Genomic DNA, 17,909 nt, shown 5'->3' with positions numbered 1-17,909 from the left:
CCATCATTAAGGCATTCATGGAGAGAGTAAGAAGACTCTACCATCCTATTTCAAACCTGCCGCCAGAGTGGGACCTAAATGTAGTTCTTGTAAAGCTCATAGGACCTCCCTTTGAGCCTATTTCCTACATACATAAGTCGAGCCTTAAAACACCTCACGTATAAGACAGCTTTTCTGACAGCTATCACCTCCAGACCGCTAAGGAAAACAGACCTTCGAATGGATTGTGTCCTCCAACGTATTCCTCATCTTAGATGTATTCCATCCAGCTTTAGCTGCTTCGGAAATGTTTTCTCAGCAGAGGGCACCGTGCGTCGATGTCGTGGAGTCGAAGTCCCTCGAAGGCCTCCGTCAGATGTGACGTCATCGGGTATACAAGAAGCACGAGTGGCGCCCTTTGGCCTCAGTTCCGTTTGTCTGCAGTACGGGTTGCTTAAGAGACTCAGCGCGCCTCGAGTAGTTCTGTAACGCAGTTATTGTGAAGAAAGAAGATATTTGAGAATGTCCTCGTCGTTGACCCCGAATACCCCGCGTTCGGGGTTAAAAAAGCGTAAATCCTGCGGTTCGAAAATGTCCATCATGGACCTGCATCGAGAATGTCTGTGGTGCCTCGGTGAGGCCACGACATGGAGGCCTGAATGAAGTGTCAGGCCATGACGGGGAAGGTCTTGCGAGAGAGGAAGGGAAAACTGCAGGTAGGTCGAAAAAGCCTCTAGTGTCGAGTCGATGTCCTGTGAATTGACACTTCACCTGAAACATGTTTTGGCAGGCCAGAACCAGGGGAACATGCCAGTCCTTCATACAGGCAGCTAATGACAAAGGTGGTCGAATATTTAGGATGGGCTAAACCACCAACTCAGTTTATCCAGGATGATTTGACCGATATATTTGATCATGGTCCCACCGAAGATCCGATTTTACCCTTCCACGTAGCCTTACAAAATAGGGTGGCCAAAAATTGGGAGACCCCGGACTCTATTCCTCTGTTGAATAAGTCCCTCACTTCAAAATACCGCCCTTCCAGTAGCGACCCCGTCTATCTGTCCAAACACCCTACTCCTGAGAGTCTGGTGGTCCAGGCAGCCACAGCTTCAAATAAGGTGGCGTACCCTTCCATCCCTCCGCATAGGGACGACCAGCGTGTGGATGGCTAGGCGCGCATGGTATTTTCAGCTAGGAGTATTGCGTTAAAATCGACCAACTCCACATGTGCCTTCCCAAAATGTTCGTACGCTCTGTGGGAGTGCATTGCAATGGCGGCGGAGCACATACAAGAAGGGGAAGAAAGGGAAGGATTCCTAGCCACTGTTAGAGATGGAAAGGAGGCCATGCAGGAATCCCTTTAGTCTGGGTTGGACACTGCAGATAATGTGAGCAGGTCCATGGCCACTAGCACGGTAGGTAATGTGCAGATTTGCGTGGTTGCGAAAGTCTGGTTTTGCATCGGACGTGAAAAACCATCTTTTGAACATGCCCTTTGACGAGTCTCACCTTTTTGGCAACAAGGCTGGCGAGAGCCTTGAGAGGTTGCAGACCTCAAAAGCAGCTGCCAAATCTTAAGGAGCTGCTATTGGGCAACCTCAGCCTTTTCGTGCATCAGGACAATCTTGGAGGGGACCATCCTATCATTATTAAACCTCATATGGAAAGGCGAGAGGAATGGCCAGTCAAAGAGGCCAGAAAAAAGCCACTCATGATGGACGAGGAAAACGTGCAAAGCCAGCCTCAGCTGCAGCCTCTTTACCATCAACGGCCGCAGCAACCGCCACAAAACCACTTTGAGGACTTGCAACACAAGACACCTGTGGGAGGCAGGCTGTCACAGCATCTGCAAGAATGGCGAGCCATTACTTCAGATGTTTGGGCTCTAGAAATAATAGCCCAAGTTTACTGCCTTCCTTTTCTAACCCAGTCTCAAAACAATCCACCAGGGAGACACTCTTTGAAGTTGAAGTTTCCAGACCCGCTCCTACAGCAGGAACTCTTAACCCTGCTGGAGAAAGGTGCTATAGAACCAGTACCTGTAGCGGAGAGGAACAAGGGATGGTACTCCCCATATTTTTTTTTTCCCAAAAAGGACGGAGGACTGAGACCCATCTTGGACTTAAGAGGCTTGAACAAGCTCCTCAGGAAGGACAAGTTCAAGATGGTTACTCTTTCTCAGATCCTTCAGACCCTTCAACTTCAGGATAGGTTGGGGTCATTGGACCTCCAGGATGCTTATTTTCATGTGCCAATCCATCTCAAGCACAGAAAATAGTTGGCGACTCGCACTATCAGTTTAGAGTCCTTCCATTCGTGTTGACCTCCGCCCCGAGGGTCTTCATCAAGTTAATGGTAGTAGTGGCAGCACAACTAAGGAGAGGGGGGAATTCACATCTACCCCTACCTGGATGATAAGGGCAGGTTCTGCCGAACAAGCCTTGGATCATCCTAGTCACTTGCTACTTCCTCCACAGACTGGGCTTCTCCCTCAATTTCAAGAATGACACCTTCCCAACAGCTCCAGTACAATGGGGCTGTATTAGACACATGCTTGGGAAAGAGCTCGCCTCCCAAGTCGAGGGCTCAAGACATTCTTACGATGGTTTCCAAATTCCAAAATCTCCAGGCCTACGACTTCTTGAGGTTGCTTGGCTCTCCATCGGAGTCCAAACTACACATCAACCTTTTAGAGCTGAGAGCAATCAGACTAGCGCTGAAGGCTTTTCTGCTTTTATGACATCTGTCAGAGGAAACAATTTCCTGATAATGACGGACAACACTGCGGCCATGCATTATCTAAACAAGAGTAGGGTCACTAACTCTGTGCAGAGAGGCAATGCTGCTCTGGTATTGGGCAATTCAAGAAGGAATCTCCTTAACGACAGTTCATCTAGCCGGGGAGGAGAATATGACGGCTGACACTCTGAGCAGGCAGAGCACAGTGTCCCACAAGTGGGAACTGGCTCAGGAAGTCCTTTAGGAGATCTTCACCCTTTGGTAGACTTGTTTGCGACCGAAATCAACCGGAAGTGCGAAAAGTATTGCTCAAGGAAATTTCTCCTGAGAGGAGCGTTGGGGGACACGTTTGTGGTGGAGTGGAACTTCACATTGCTATACATGTTCCCTCCGATTCCCGTCATTCCTCAAATCATCAGGAGATTGAGATGGTTCAGAAGCAGCATGATACTAATTGCCCAATATTGGGCCAGGAGAACGTGGTACCCGGACCGTCTAGACATGTCCATCTGCCCTCCATTACGTCTTCCTCAGAGAGAACCTTCTCTCACAAATTGAGGGCCAGGATCTCCATCCAGAGGTCAAGACTCTCAACCTTCATGCTTGGTATCTGAAAGGCTGAGATACAAGGATTGGGACCTTCCAGATGATCTCATGGAGGTGCTGCTTTCGGCAAGAAGGCCAGCAACATAATCTCTATACCGTTGCCGTTGGAATAGGTTTTGCAACTCGTGCAGAGAAAAGAATTTTGATCCTTTTCTATGTTCTACCCCGGAAGTGCTGTCCTTCCTCTTATCCCTGGCATAAAGAGGCCTCAATATTAGGACCATTAAAGGTTATCTGCCAGTGCTTTCCATTTTCAAGCGCTCTTCGGAAGAATGTTCCTAAAAGGACTTACCAATGTGTTCCCTCCGTACTTTTTCCAAGTCCCAGTTTGGGACCTTGATCTGGTTCTAATGTTTTTAATGTGTGCCCCATTTGAACCCTTGCACACTTGTCCATTAAGATTACTAACATTGAAAAACGCTTTCCTGGTTGCTTTAACATCTGCAAGAAGAGTGGGCGAATTGCAGGCACTGTCTTCTGGGCCACCCTATACTGTGTTCCATAGGGACAGTGGTATTGAGGGTTAAACTCTCATTTTTACCTAAAGTTGTGTCTGATTTCCATTTAAATCAGAAAATTATTCTGCCTGCGTTCTACCCTCCACCTCATCCCAGTAAGGAGATGGAAAGATTGCACAGGATGGACCCGAGAAGAGCTTCCAAGCTTAGAGTTGATAATCAACTTTTCATTGGCTACACTGGAAGGAAATTGGGTCAGGCGGTGTCAAAACAAACCATATCCCGTTAGATTGTGCTTTGCATTTCAGAATGCTACAGATTGGTGGGAAAAGAACCACCAGAAGGCTGAAGGGCCCATTCTACCAGAGGCATTGCCTCTTCGACAGCCCTTCAAAGAGGTGTTCCCATAAAATCTATTTGTGAGGCAGCAACTTGGTCATTGCTGCACACTTTTTCTAAATTGTATAGTCTGGATGCTTCCCAGTCTAAAGAGCTTGCTTTTGGTAAAGCGGTGCTATATTCGGCCATATAACGGTATTAAAAGTCTACTCCCTCCTCCAGAGTTTTCTACACTGCTTTGGGAGTCTATCTAAGATGAGGAATGCGTTGGAGTACACAATCCATTCGAAGAACAAGTTACTGGTAACGTTCTTTTGACTGGATGTTCTCCAATGTATTCCATCGCCCTCCCATCCTACCCCTCTGTAGATTTCCTGGTTATTGCCACGTCCACTCTCGCAAGGCTGACACCTGGCTTCCTACACTACCTATACAACAGTGCTACTTGTATACCCGATGACATCACCCTCGACGGAGGCCTTCGAGGGACTTCAACTCGACGCATGGCGCCCTCTGCTGAGAAATAATTTCCGAAGCAGCTAAAGTTGGATGGAAAATATCTAAGATGAGGAATACATTGGAGGAACATCCAGTCGAAAGAACGTTACCCGTTGGTGAGTAACTTGTTCAACTGTTTGTCTCGTGGCTCCAGGCAGGGAAGGAGACTGTTTCCAACAACGCCCTCTCCAGATGGATAGTCAGATGCATACAGCTCTGCTACTCTCTATCAAATAACACTGCCTTCTACACCAAGAGCTCACTCCACCAGGGGTTCAGGAGCTACCTTGGCTTTTATCGCCAACGTCCCGCTGTACGCCATTTGCAAAGCTGCTACATGGAGCACTAGCCACATTTTTACTCGGCACTACTGCATTGACACTCGCTCTAAAGCAGATTCTCAGGTGGGGCAAGCAGTGCTAAATCATCTATTTGCCACTGTACCTTCTCACAACCCACCACCTTCTCCAAACACTGTTCGCTAATCTAAAAATAGCATGTGATCTAAGCCGATTCCACAAGCCTCAGAAGGGATACATTACTCAGCGGAATTGTATTTCTGATGCTTGAATCTGCTTAGATTCACATGCGCCCACCCTTCCTTCCCTTCGAGCAGAAGGTGCATAGATGTTTTTCTGGGCTTTATCTGATACATAATCTGCTTTACTACACCTGTACTCGCGCTACACTTCATGTCACCTTATGTCAGAAACAAAACAATTTGAGGGACCTTGACACGTGAAGCACCATGGGTACAGTAGATGTCCCACTTGAGATAGTATTACTGGCACGCCCTGTAAGCAGGATTCTAAGCAGATACAAGCATCAGAAATACAATTACGGTGAGTAATGCATCCCTTATACATCTGACCAACAACACAGCGCTCTAATTATAAATTCCCTGTTTGAGGGGTTGCCCCTATTGCAATTGAACTCGGGCCAGGGAGGCCCCCCTGTCCATGGAAGTGATCCTCACAGTGGTTTCTAACCTACCCAAGGGCAAGGCCCCAGCTCCTGATTGACTCAAACACGCATCCCTGCTTGTTCCTCGGCTTCTCGAGGGATGGGTGGAGGCACTCCACAACTCCACCCTGCCCTCTTCCATACGTGAGGCCACAATAACTATACCGCTCAAGCCTGACAATCCGGGTAACGAATGAATGTTGACACCAAAATGTATGCCAAAGCTCTCGCAAATGGGCTTCTCCCACTGATGCCTCACTTGATCCACAGCAACCATGGGGTCTTAGTCCCGGGCAGGTCAACGTCTTTGAACATTAGATGCCTATTTGATGTAATGGCCAGAATAGACCCGGCGGCTGAAGCGGTGGCTGTTAGGGAGTCTCAGAAATGTGCTAATTCCCTTCTACCTTGGAGACCCCCAGCTCTTTTTGCTGGACTTTAGGACTTTTCATTTTCATCCTGGAGAGAGTGAGACCTTTTTCCCACTCTCGTATTTTTCTTTAATTTGAACTGTTTCTTTTGGTTTTGGAGTCTGGCAAACTCCATAGGCATCATCTTTTTATATTGTGACACACAGCACCTTTAGATGTCTGCTAAGCTTTAAATACCTTCTCTTGGATAAACTACTCTTTCCAAGAGTAGTGAAGTGAAAGTGACTTTACTTAAATTTTTCGCTTTAGTATCCCCTTTGTCTATCTTCTTATGTAAAATTTGTGTTACCCACAATTAATGGCTGGTGGCAGTGCTTTACTTTTTCCTACCATTGTGTGTTTTTATCGCAGGCCGAATCCTCAGCTGCAGTATTGCACCCATGGGCTCATTTTGTCAAAATGGCCTGGTCTTCTTTTTTCTCCGTTTCTTGTTGGAAATGTCCTTCTTGGGCTGTACTCTGCACGCCAAACCAGGTTTGGCCCCTTTGTTTGTTTTGTCTTTGGCGGCATTCACTGGTGAAGCCCACCGCTGGCTCCAACGTGTCTGGCAGGGCTGGAAACAAGGGAGCAGTCCAAAACTCCCTGCTTACAGGAATGCCCCCAAAGGTGATTGGCCGGCTGGCTGTCCGGCAAGGACAGCCACCCTCCTGGGAGACTGTCAGCTAGGCTGGAATTAATGGGAGAGAACTGAATAAAAGGCAGGGCTTTTGGCTTGGAAGGCAGAGTCGACCACTGGACGAAGGAACTGAATAACTTGAAGAGGATGCTTGCTGCAACTCCTGGACGGTTGGTTTGCCCAGTGAAGCCCTGCTGCTGTGCTGAAACTCCAAATTCGTATCGACAGAGAAGCCCCTGCAAGGATGACTTCTCCCCTGAAGTTGGTGGGACCAATCAACTCCAATGTAAGCCACCTGGACATCCTCTCGGAGCTGGTTGAAATTCCGCTGCAGTTGCTGCTGGAACCAAATAGCCAGGGAGAGGAACATCTTTTAAGCTGGCAAAGAGCTCCAGGAAGATCCTCCTGACTCCCAGGAAGCAGGACTGACTGAGTCTGAGCCACCTCAACAGAGTGCTGGACCCTAGATGCAAGGAAAGCCCATCTCAACAGCCAAGAATCTGCAGTGGTGCTATTTGCTGAGATGCGAGGAGCTGAAACTGCAAAGTGAAACTGAATAGAAGTTGGTCCTGTTATGTCGCCGACCGTCCCATTGCAGTGCAGGAGTCCTCCAGACGTCCTCCATCTTGTCCCGACGACTAAGGCCCAGGATCTGCAGAGCTGCACAGGAACCGAAGTCATCTGCTGCACTTTTTCTTCAACCTAAAGGTACTGTACAGTCTAAGAGAACTTGCCTCTTGTCGTGTAACTGCACTCGTTCTCTGTTGGTGAGACTTGTTGTGGTTGCTCTGTAGAGTTGCTGATTGCTTCTTTACTTCATAATCCTAAACAGCTTGTCGCCCTACTTTGAATTCTTCTTTTCTACAAAGACTTCTAAAACATTGTGCAAAGTCTTTTACTTACCGGAACAAAGTTATTCAGCTCAATTAGACTTTTGCCCAATTGACTTTGGCCTAACCTGGCTCCCTGAAGTACTCTTCTTCCCTCTGACATTGTGCTTTGCTCTCCTTCCAGGAAGGGGTTAACTAACTTTGCATTGGGGGTTAACAAAAGTACTTACCTGCTTCAGAATATTTGTGTGATCTCTTGTTCTGTTCTAATAACCTTTTTCTTTGCCAAACTCTTAAGTCTAATTCTAAATTCCAACAGTGGTATTTTATTGTCCAGTGTCCTAGTTACTTAAGTCACCTGAGGGTGTAGGAAGTGTCTGTGTGCCATCCCAAAAGGGTGCTTGCTGGTTTTGAAGTATTAAGAGTGTGGATTTTGGAGTGTATTTGTGGGTTACTATTATATTGCCCCCTTCTAAAGAAGGCTTACTCTAACTGACTGATAAATTTAATAATTGTTTAATCAAGAAACCTTGTGTGTAAGAGTTAATTTGAATACTTGTCAGTGTGAATCTCTGTAACTCCCCTACAGCTCACATTTACCCCTCTTGAGATGAGCCTGGCTGCTCAACACGCTACCAACCTCTGTAGTACAGACTTATACCAAAGGATGGGTTCCTATTGCCAGGAGGTCAGGGGTTGTTATAGTGCACCCAAAGGGTACTGCATACAATCTTGCCTAACAGTGGCTGTGACACTCCACACTCAGAAGGCATTCGACATGGTCTCGTGGGAGTGCCTGTGGGTAGTGCTTGTGGAGATGGAGATCGGCTCGGAAATGCTATCCAAAACTGATACACACTAATCCCACTGCTAGCGTCTTGGTTAATTCCTCTAAATCTGAACCCTTTAAGCTTGGCAGGGGCACTCGCCAGGGATGCCCACTACGCCTGATCCTTTTTACCATGGTCATTGAACCATGGTCACGCTCGCCAAGGACACAGGAATCCACCTTGGAGGGGAGAATAGAGAGTGAGAGTCGCAAAGGTCTCAAGAGTCCAGAGGAAGGACAGGAAGCCTCTGGGTTGATGTTGAAGTCTTCAAGAAGGAGTTGAGTGGTCGAGACCAGGAGGGAAGAGGAGAGGTCTGCCCACTTAGAGAGGAAGTAGGCGATCTCACCAGGTGACCGATTAGATGGTAGTCACAGTTAGGGAGTGGCCAGGAGAGAGAGGGAGCCTGCAGACGAGGAATTCAAAGGATGAGTAGGCCTGCGTGGGAATGACAGAGGCAGGAATCCACACGGGGAAATTCAGGGCTACGCCCCCTCCAGAACGGTTGGATCTGGGCGCAGACTTGTAGCCATTCAGTAGGAGAGTGTCAATGCTTGTGACATAGCCGTAAACCATGTCTTCCCCTCTGCGTTGTGAGCAGATGTTTCTCAATCCGCTGTTCTTCCTTCCATCAGTGCCTGGCTGCTGCATTTTTGATGTGGATGACCTCTCCTGCTGCTTGGAGTTATTTGTGCTAAAGGGATAGATGCTATCCTTCATCAGATGCTCCTAGTGCATTTTTCAGGAATAAAGCATCTAAAACAAAGATTTAATTGTGCATTGTTCCACTCTTGTCAGCCTGAGCACTGCGCCGATTGCACAATTCTTTTGCTGAGGATATTTGTTGGACATCATTTTTTGGGACAAATGTATCATCCTTGTGCCCTTTGTGCTGCGCTGCAGTCCTTGTGGCCCACTTCAACATGGCCTCTACCTTAGCTACACAGCAGAGGCTCCCTCTTGGGGGGGGGGGAGGGGCTCTCTACATAACTCTGCATGCGGATTGGCTAGTTGGCCCAACATACTGGCCAACCAGGGACCGACAGGCTTTGGCCGGCCCCCTCCATCAAAAGCCCATTTCTAAGGCCCCTGTCTGCTCCCTCTCCGCTACCAGAATGCTGTCTGTTGTCCTTTTCTGCCACCCTTTCACTTGAGCTTCCCTGCAGCAGCTATCTCACTTCACCTTGAAGTTTGGACTTCCATATCACACCTCCACAACTATGGGTATTTTCCCTCCTTCTGCACACCCCGTTACCCTCATGTGTCACTCATGTTCCTTATTTGCCTGTCTCCCATGTTTGCACTTCTGATTGTACTGCGTTTTGTCTGTACTTGTTGCCAGTGTTTGATACTGGGTGCTTTCTTTAAATCTGGCTGTGTTCATGCACTGAACTTGTTTTAGATCTGGCTGTGCTTTATGCATTGTACTTGGTCTCAAATCCTGGCCGTGTTTTGTATGCATGTAGCTTAGTTGCAATCAACTTCCCCTGGTTGCCTGCTCGCTTGCCTGTTGTATCTCACCCCCTCCCCCCCCCCAACTGGCGCTTGCCTGTATGTCTCTTCCTCCTCCTGATGTCCCCCCTCCTTTTCACCCTATCATCCTTAGCACTTACCCTATCAGAAATGTCAACTGACCTGTATGATAGCAGCTTGTATGTCCTACCCCGCCCCTCCCTCATTTGTTCTTTCTCCCTCTCCCCCCTCCAGCACCATCTGAAATGTCGTCATGCCTAGTACGATAGTTGCTTGTTTTGTCCTTCTCCCTGCCCGTCCTCAATTGTCATCGGGCATAGTAATGTAGTCTGTCTCACTCTCCTTCCCACCCCCTCCCCTCCTTTTTCATTGTCAAATGCTCTTGCACTAGCAAACATGTTGCTAGGCCGAGTATGATAGTTAATTTCTGATTCTTAATGTATCAAGGACCTGTAAGAATGCCATTGTATTCTCCCTTGTTCCCGCCCTGCCTTGAAGCGCTTTGAAACACATTGTGTATACGCGCTATATAAATAATAAAACCGAGGACATTGAGGTCAAGTTCCTCCAGGAGGCGGCAGATGTCAGAGGAGTGTTTGACAGTTGAGCAAGAGTTTAGAGTGGCAATGTGGAGAAGGTTGCTGTCCTTGAAAGACTTCGGGGGAGGAATTCAGATAAGAGGTACGCCCTGCAGAGGTGTAGAAGAAGCCTCAGGGGGTGGGGATAGGATGGAACAGGAAGGCAGGGGAGAGGGCAGTTTAGCCAAGGAGGAGACAGCAGGGGGAGGCAAGGAAGCCGATTCGGGGAGAGAGGGGACAGCATGAGAAGAAAGGAAATTGATATGGCGCGGTAAGCGTCTATCAAAGAGAAGGTTTAAGTAAATATTAATGGTGAACTTGGAGGCGTGGAAGGAGGCCAGAATGGCCTCCCACCGGGGTCCCACCATTAATAAGAGAATGTAGAGAGAACAAAGACCATATGTGGAGTCCAAAGGTCTGGTGAGGGAACGACAAAGAGGATGTTGGTGGGGGGGTTTGCCTGGAGGAGGCACCGGTATATAGGTATCAGCGATAGGGGAGGCCCGGGTTGGATGGGTGGGGAGTATGGCTCTAAAATTAATCAACTACACATGTGCCCTTTCAAAATTCTCCTTCACTCTATGGGAATGCATTTCCATGGCTGCAGAGCACATTCCCCGAGGGGGAGGAAAGAGACTGGTTCTTTGATATTTTTGGAGACGGCAAAGAAGCCATGTGCAAGTCTCTTCAGTTGGGTCTGGATTCTGCTGACTTCATCAGCAGAGCCATGGCTACTAGCACCGTAATACGCAGATGTGTGGTTGAAGTTGGGATTTGTGCCGGATGTGCAATCCAGACTCCTCAACATGCTTTCGACAGGTCTCCTCTGTTTAGGAACAAGGCTGACGAAAGCCTTGAAGTTGCAGACCTCAAAGGCGGCAGCCAAATCTTTAGGTGCCGTTATTGGGCAGCCTCAGCCCTATTGCCCCAGTGGACAGCCTTGGTGGAGCGGGGGTAGATCTTTTTGCTACTACTCCTCAGTTGGGAGAGCGAGAGGAATGGCTGGTTAAAGAGGCCAAAGAAGATTCCCTCGTGGTGGATGAGGGAGAGGTGCAAAGCCTGCTCAAGCAGGGGCAGCCTTCCCACCAGCCACTGCATCAGCTGCCTCAAAACCTCTGAGGGCTTGAGTAACAAATCGCCAGTGGGAGGCAAACGGCCTCAGCATCTGGAAGAATGGCAAGACATTACTTTGGATGCTTGGGCACTGGAAACCATAGCCCACGGTTACTGCCTTACTTTCATTCAGAGACCTCAGAACTATCCACCAGGGAGCCACTCTTTGAGGATTCCAGATCCATTCCTTTTGCAGGAAACTTTGACCCTGTTGGAGCACGTCTCTAGAATTGGTGCCTGTAGCAGAGAGGAACAAGGGATGTTAGTTGCTATATTTCCTAATGCCCAAGAAGGATGGAGGACTGAGACCCATCTTGGACTTGATATATTTGAACAAGTTCCTCAGGAAGGACAAGTTCAAGATGGTCACACTTTCTCAGATCCTTCAGGCCCTCCAACTCCAGGACTGGATGGTGTCATTGGACCTTCGGGATGCCTATTTTTATGTGCCAATCCATCTAAAGCACAGAAAATATTAGTTTCGAGTTCTGCCATTCGGGCTGACCTACGCCCGAGGGTTTTCACCAAACTGATGGTGGTGGTGGCAGCGAGTCTCAGAAGAGGGGGGGGGGGGGCTTCACATCTGCCCCTACCAGGACGATTGGCTGACCAGGGCGCGTTCTCCCGAACAAGTCCTGCATCATCTCGGCGTGACCTGGCACTCTCTTCAGACTGAGCTTCTCCCTCAATTACAAGAAGTCCTGTATGACGCCTTCTCAAAATTCTCAAAAGCTCCAGTTCATCGGGGTTGTACTGGATAGATCCTTGGGAAAGAGTTTGCCACCTGAGGTGAGGGCTGCAGACATTCTGCAGATGGTCACGAAGTATCAAAGTGCCCAGCGTCTCCCGGCCTTGGATTTATTTGAGGTTGCTCGATCTCATGGCATCCTGCTTTTTACTGTTGCCAAAGGGCCGCCTGAGAATGAGATCCCTTCAATGGGCCCTCAGAACACAATGGTCCCAGTTCTCAGGAACCATGTCAGACCTACTTCAGGGTCGCACAGGATCTCCTGTGGTGGACCCTTTTGGCAACCATGGCCGGCGATAACAGTAGTGACGGATGCCTCACTCACGGGGTGGGTAGCCCACACCAACCATCTGACAATCCTTGTTTGTTTCCATCAGTGTCCAAACTACTTATCAATATTTCGGAGCTGAGGACAATCGGACTAGCGCTGAAGGCCTTTCTGCCCTCTGTGCAGGGAAAGAATGTACTGATAATGATGGCCAACACAGTGGCCATGTGCTACCTCAACAAGAGAGGTGGTGTAGGGTTACTAGCACTGTGCAGAGAGGCAATGCAGCTCTGGTACTGGGCAATTGAAGAAGGATTCTACCGGCAGTTCACCTAGCTGGAGAAGAGAACACAGTGGCGGGCACTCTGAGCAGGCAGAACACAGTCTCCCACGAGTGGGAAGTCGCTCCGGAAGTCCTTCAAGAGATCATCTCCCTTTGGGGAACCCCTCAAGTGGATCTGTTCTCAACTGGAAGTGTGAACTGTACTGCTCCAGGGAATTTCCTCCAAGAGGAGCTCTGTGTGACACGTCCGTAGTGGACTGGGAGTTTCCACTCCTGTCCGAATTTCCTCCAGACCCCGCCATTCCTCATGTGATTGGGAGGGAGATCCCAGAAGTATTATCCTTTCTACTATCCTTAGCCAATCCGGAGCTCCAGAATGCAACTATTAAGGGCTGTTTGGCAGCGCTATCAATCTTTAAGCATTCGTCAGAAGAAAGTTCATATTTCAAAATTCCACTGGTGACACAATTTTTAAATGGACTCACCAATGTGTCCCGCCCCATCTCCTTTCCAGGTTCCAGTTTGGGATCTTCAATCTGGTACTAAAATGTCTAATGTATGCACCCTTTGAACCTTTACATTCATGTCCGTTAAGGTTAACATTTAAATCCATTCTCTTGGTAGCATTAACATCAGCCCATAGAGGTAGTGAATTGCAGGCACAGTCATCCAAGCCACCCTTTACTATCTTCCATAAGGATAGGGTTGTTGTGAGGGTTAAGCCTTCATTTTTACCCAATCAGTTCTGATTTTCATGTAGGGCAAAACATTGTTTTACCCACTTTCTATCCCCCCCCCCCCCTCATCCGGGCAAAGAGCAGGAGAGATTATATAGATTGGATCCATGCAGAGCTGAGCTTTTACATATCTAAGCTATCAAAACTTTGTATCGACGATCAGCTTTTTATAAGTTATATAGATCACAAGTTGGGTCAGGCTGTTAAAAAACAGACTTTATCCAGGTGGATCATTCTGTCAGTTTCGGAATGCTACAGACTGGTGGGCAAGGATCCTCCTGAAGGATTAAGAGCCCATTACACCAGTGGTATGGCTACCTCTACAGCCCTGCAAAGGGGTGTATCGATCATAGATGTTTGAGGCAGCTACATTTTCTACTGTTCACACGTTAACAAAACATTACTGCCTTGAGTCTTCCCTCGGTCAGGATGGAAGCTTTGGAAAAGCTGTTCTCCATTCGGTTCTTGAAAACCATTGAAAACTAACTTCTTACTACCTCCACCAAATCAAATACTGCTTTGGTAGTCTATCAAAGATGAGGAATATTTGGGAGGACACAATCCATACGAAGAACAAGTTACTTACCCCTGGTAACGTTCTTTCGACTGAAAGTTCCTCCCATGTATTTCACACTTCCCTCCTTGTGAAAACAAAGGAAATTATCGAGGCTGAGTACCCCTAAAGGAAATACACAAAACGCGGGTTACAAAGAAAGATACAGAGATCTTTATTCTATAACTGAACAGTTTCAAAGGACAAATTAACAGATGGCTATCAGGCCCTCGGTACAACACGGCAAACTCCAGCCCTGTTCGGTGTGCTCAGTGAGTGGGACTGTACATTAGAATAGTCGCACCTTTTATACAGTCCAAAACATGATGTCCAGACAACCTACAAGTTAATACATGACGGATCTAGGGTTCGTGCCGAGTTTGCATCTTAATTTATGCATTTATACATTTCGGGGTTATCCTTAATACATTCGTCAACGAGTTACAATAGCAGCAGTGTCTCTTTGGATTTCTTGTTGAGCCTTCGCACATCTTTCTACAATGCAGTTATACAAGTGTTCACATTTCAGCATTTGACTATAATATGTTTAACATGTGCTCATGGATTAGCTTTGTGGCACAGGTAATCCTCTATACACAGGTCAACGAAGGACAAGGTCTCAGTACATGACCCTAACATTTGGTCTGCAGGCAGGTTACGTATTAGCTTGTACACAGAGGTCAAGACGGCCATGTTAGATTCGGAATGACACTGTCCACCATTTTAGGACACAGGGTAACTTTAGAGAGAGAATCTAAAATGGCGGATGAACCTAAAAGGGCAGCTAGCACAGATTTAAGGTCAGGACCGTGCAACGCGGATTTCCTCGCAGAGCGACTTGGCCTAGGCCAATATATATATATATATATATATATATATATATATATATATATATATATATATATATATATATATATATATATATATATATATATATATATATATATATATATATATATATATATATATATATATATATATGATCTAGAGGGTATAATACGTTTTCCCGTTCGACATCCTAACCTACCCCACAGTTGAATTTCCCATGCTATTACAGCTTTCGCTCCTTCAAAGTTGAGTATGGTCTAACCCATGGTTATGCAGGTAGTTTCTAATGTAAGAAAAACAGAACTGAAGCCAACTGGCGCTCTACGTGCTATATATGCCTTCGATGATATCCTCAAGGGATATCCAGTCGACTGCATCGATGCACAGCGCCCTCTGCTGAAAGAAACTTGCTGAAGCTGGATATAGTTTATCAAAGATGAGGAATACATGGGAGAAACATTCAGTCGAAGAGCTTGTTCTACTAGGTAACCCTCAGCACTCCACATAGGGTGGTGTGTGCTGGACCCAGAGTGAAGGTAAGTAAGACAGAGGTCATCTTACTATTCTTGGCAACAGTAGTTCACCCAAGATAATGTAGTTGCACATTAAAAGAAGTACATGGGACTTCTCGGTGGCACTGCACAAAAGGTGCTGTGTCTCACTATGCTAAAACAGATGCCTATGTTTACCAGACTCCACAGAACATTAAGGAACATAGAAAATCATAGTCAGGAAAACACATGAGCGAGGAAGGAAAAAGGTCCCACTCACTCAGGAGTACAAATTAGAAAGCCTGGAGTCCAGCAAAAGAGCTGGGGGTCTCTAAGGTTAAAGGGAATTGGCACAGAAATGAAAATACTCCCTAACAATAAGTTTTGTGAAGTCCCACGCCAGTTGGACTCTACAAATTATTGCACAACACCACACAATGCAGCTGTTTGAAATTCTTGCATTTCCTAATCTGGTTTACTTTGTTCTGTCTGTTCCTCATATAGGCGTTACACTGTTGGAAAGGTTCTTTGTCCCTCACTCTAGCCTCTTCCCGTTTCTCCCTCAGGGTTTGGAGGCAGTGGCTCCCAGGTGGACTCTGCACGAATGAACCTGGCCTCGTCGTTTGTAAATGGTTTTGTGAATGCAGCCTTCGGTCAGGACAAGCTGTTAACAGATGATGGCAACAAATGGCTGTACAAGAACAAGGATCATGGTAAGATTTTGTCATGGAGTTGGTGAAGGAATATGGTGAAGTTGGGATAAGGTGTGATGGTGATAATTGAGATGATAGAATCCCTTAAGTTTAAAGTGGGTACTTTTTGGTCACACGAGTTTGAATTAGAAGTGTTACAGATGCATAGCTCTGTGCTAAATCCCTTTCTTGGCAAAGAACAGTTTGTGTATTAATGTTCTTTATCTTGTGGGTGATCATGTTTAGGTTTGTACTCAATTTGTTGTTGCTTGTGAGCACTTGATTGTTCTTTTCCAGTTTTTCGGGACACCACGCATGTACAGTTACTCTAGCATGAGGCCTGCATTTATGGGCATTTCACAACAGGAGGTGGTTTCTGAGATTGTGCATAATGGAGACTGTTTAGGTTGGTTGGGATATGATGCTGACTCTGAAAATTTGCTACAGTATAAACAAGGCTTAAGAGTTAACAAAATTAATAGAAAATAACAAATACCGCTGTAGAGCCTAGAGCCTGGTCCTCTGTTTTCTGTTTCCTGACCAGGTATGTTGGAACCGTAGCACCCCATGCACAGCTTTCAGATCTTTTGTAGATTCAATTATAAATATCATTATGGTGCCCCAGGTAATATAATGCCCTGTGGTATACGATCACCTCCTGCCCCTCCACACACACATAATTCTGGTACAGGAAACCTGCCATATTATCAATTAAACTTGTGATTTAAAACAAATAAATGTGAAAAATATTTGGTAGCTGGTTTTAAGAAATAAGGATTGACCTGCCTGTGGAAATCTCACTTAGAGTGCACACATGCAATTGTTCCATCAATTCAAATACTATGTCTACACTTAGAACATTTTGTGGTGGTAGCCAGATTATGGCAATAAGTAGAACATTTAGGTGAATTGTAAAGGTAGCCATTGTGTTGCACTTGGATGAGTTGGGAGGGTAGCAAGTGCATTGCACTTAGTTGAGGGGAGACAATGTACTAACCACCCTTGCTTCTGTTCCCCTCCAGCATACCTCCCAAATAGCACAAATAGCTTTGTGCTAGCCAAACTACACACGAAACACACCTCCAACACGACAAACACTTGCATAGAACAAACCATCCCAGACACTGGGCTCTGCTCCTCCGGATACAACCAGCCAGTGCACACACTCAAACTCACTTAGAAAGCCGACAAGCACAGCTGCCAGTTTATCATGGTTCTACAGGCATTAACAGAAGAGCACAACCTCCATCTTATCCCTGTTGCCTCACTAACACACCCCACCCTCTTTCTTACAAAGCCACATGAGCGCCTGGAGACCATGCTAATAGTAACAGTGCACAGTATATGTTAACTTAACATACAATAACATATGGGTTCACTGACCTAATTGAAAGTGATTTGTTAGGTCAGCAAGGTGAATATGCTTGCATACATTATCCTTACCTCCATTTCATTCGCTTGCTTCCTCCCAGGTATGCTGAGTGCTGCAGCCTCTCTTGGGATGATTCTTCTCTGGGATGTAGATGGAGGATTGACCCAGATTGATAAGTACCTCTATTCTTCCGAGGATTACATTAAGGTGAGCTCCTGTGTGAACAGTACTGCACGTGTGTTTGATAAGATAATCATTTCAGGCTGAGCGCCCTAAACTTTATGCTGGCTTTTTGGATCCTTAGACTTCCTTTCTGCTGTCTGGGAATTTGTTATGGTAGTTTTTTTTTTTTATTGAAAAACTTCAGTTTGAATTCAAGAGACAAACTTTTGTTTCAACAGAAAAATCACTTCATAGCCAAGAAATAGGTTCCACCAGTCTTCTAAAACAAGCTCTCACAGATAATTCTAGTTAAGAGAGTCCA

The 17,909-nt window shown here is 46.6% G+C and overlaps 1 protein-coding gene across 1 annotated transcript in view; it reads left to right on the top strand.

Annotated features, from left to right (window-relative positions):
• The window catches only part of PSMD2 (proteasome 26S subunit ubiquitin receptor, non-ATPase 2), a 674,802-nt gene that overhangs the window by 203,167 nt on the left and 453,726 nt on the right, over positions 1 to 17,909 (top strand). The window contains exons 9-10 of the mRNA XM_069618807.1: positions 15,928 to 16,074; positions 17,526 to 17,632. Of these exons, the coding sequence (XP_069474908.1) occupies positions 15,928 to 16,074; positions 17,526 to 17,632 (254 nt within the window). The remainder of the gene's footprint in view (positions 1 to 15,927; positions 16,075 to 17,525; positions 17,633 to 17,909) is intronic.

The sequence above is a fragment of the Ambystoma mexicanum genome, chromosome 10 (assembly GCF_040938575.1).
Source record: "Ambystoma mexicanum isolate Mex_15411 chromosome 10, UKY_AmexF1_1, whole genome shotgun sequence".
Classification (NCBI taxonomy): domain Eukaryota; kingdom Metazoa; phylum Chordata; class Amphibia; order Caudata; family Ambystomatidae; genus Ambystoma; species Ambystoma mexicanum.
This window is presented reverse-complemented; position numbering and strand designations above follow the sequence as displayed.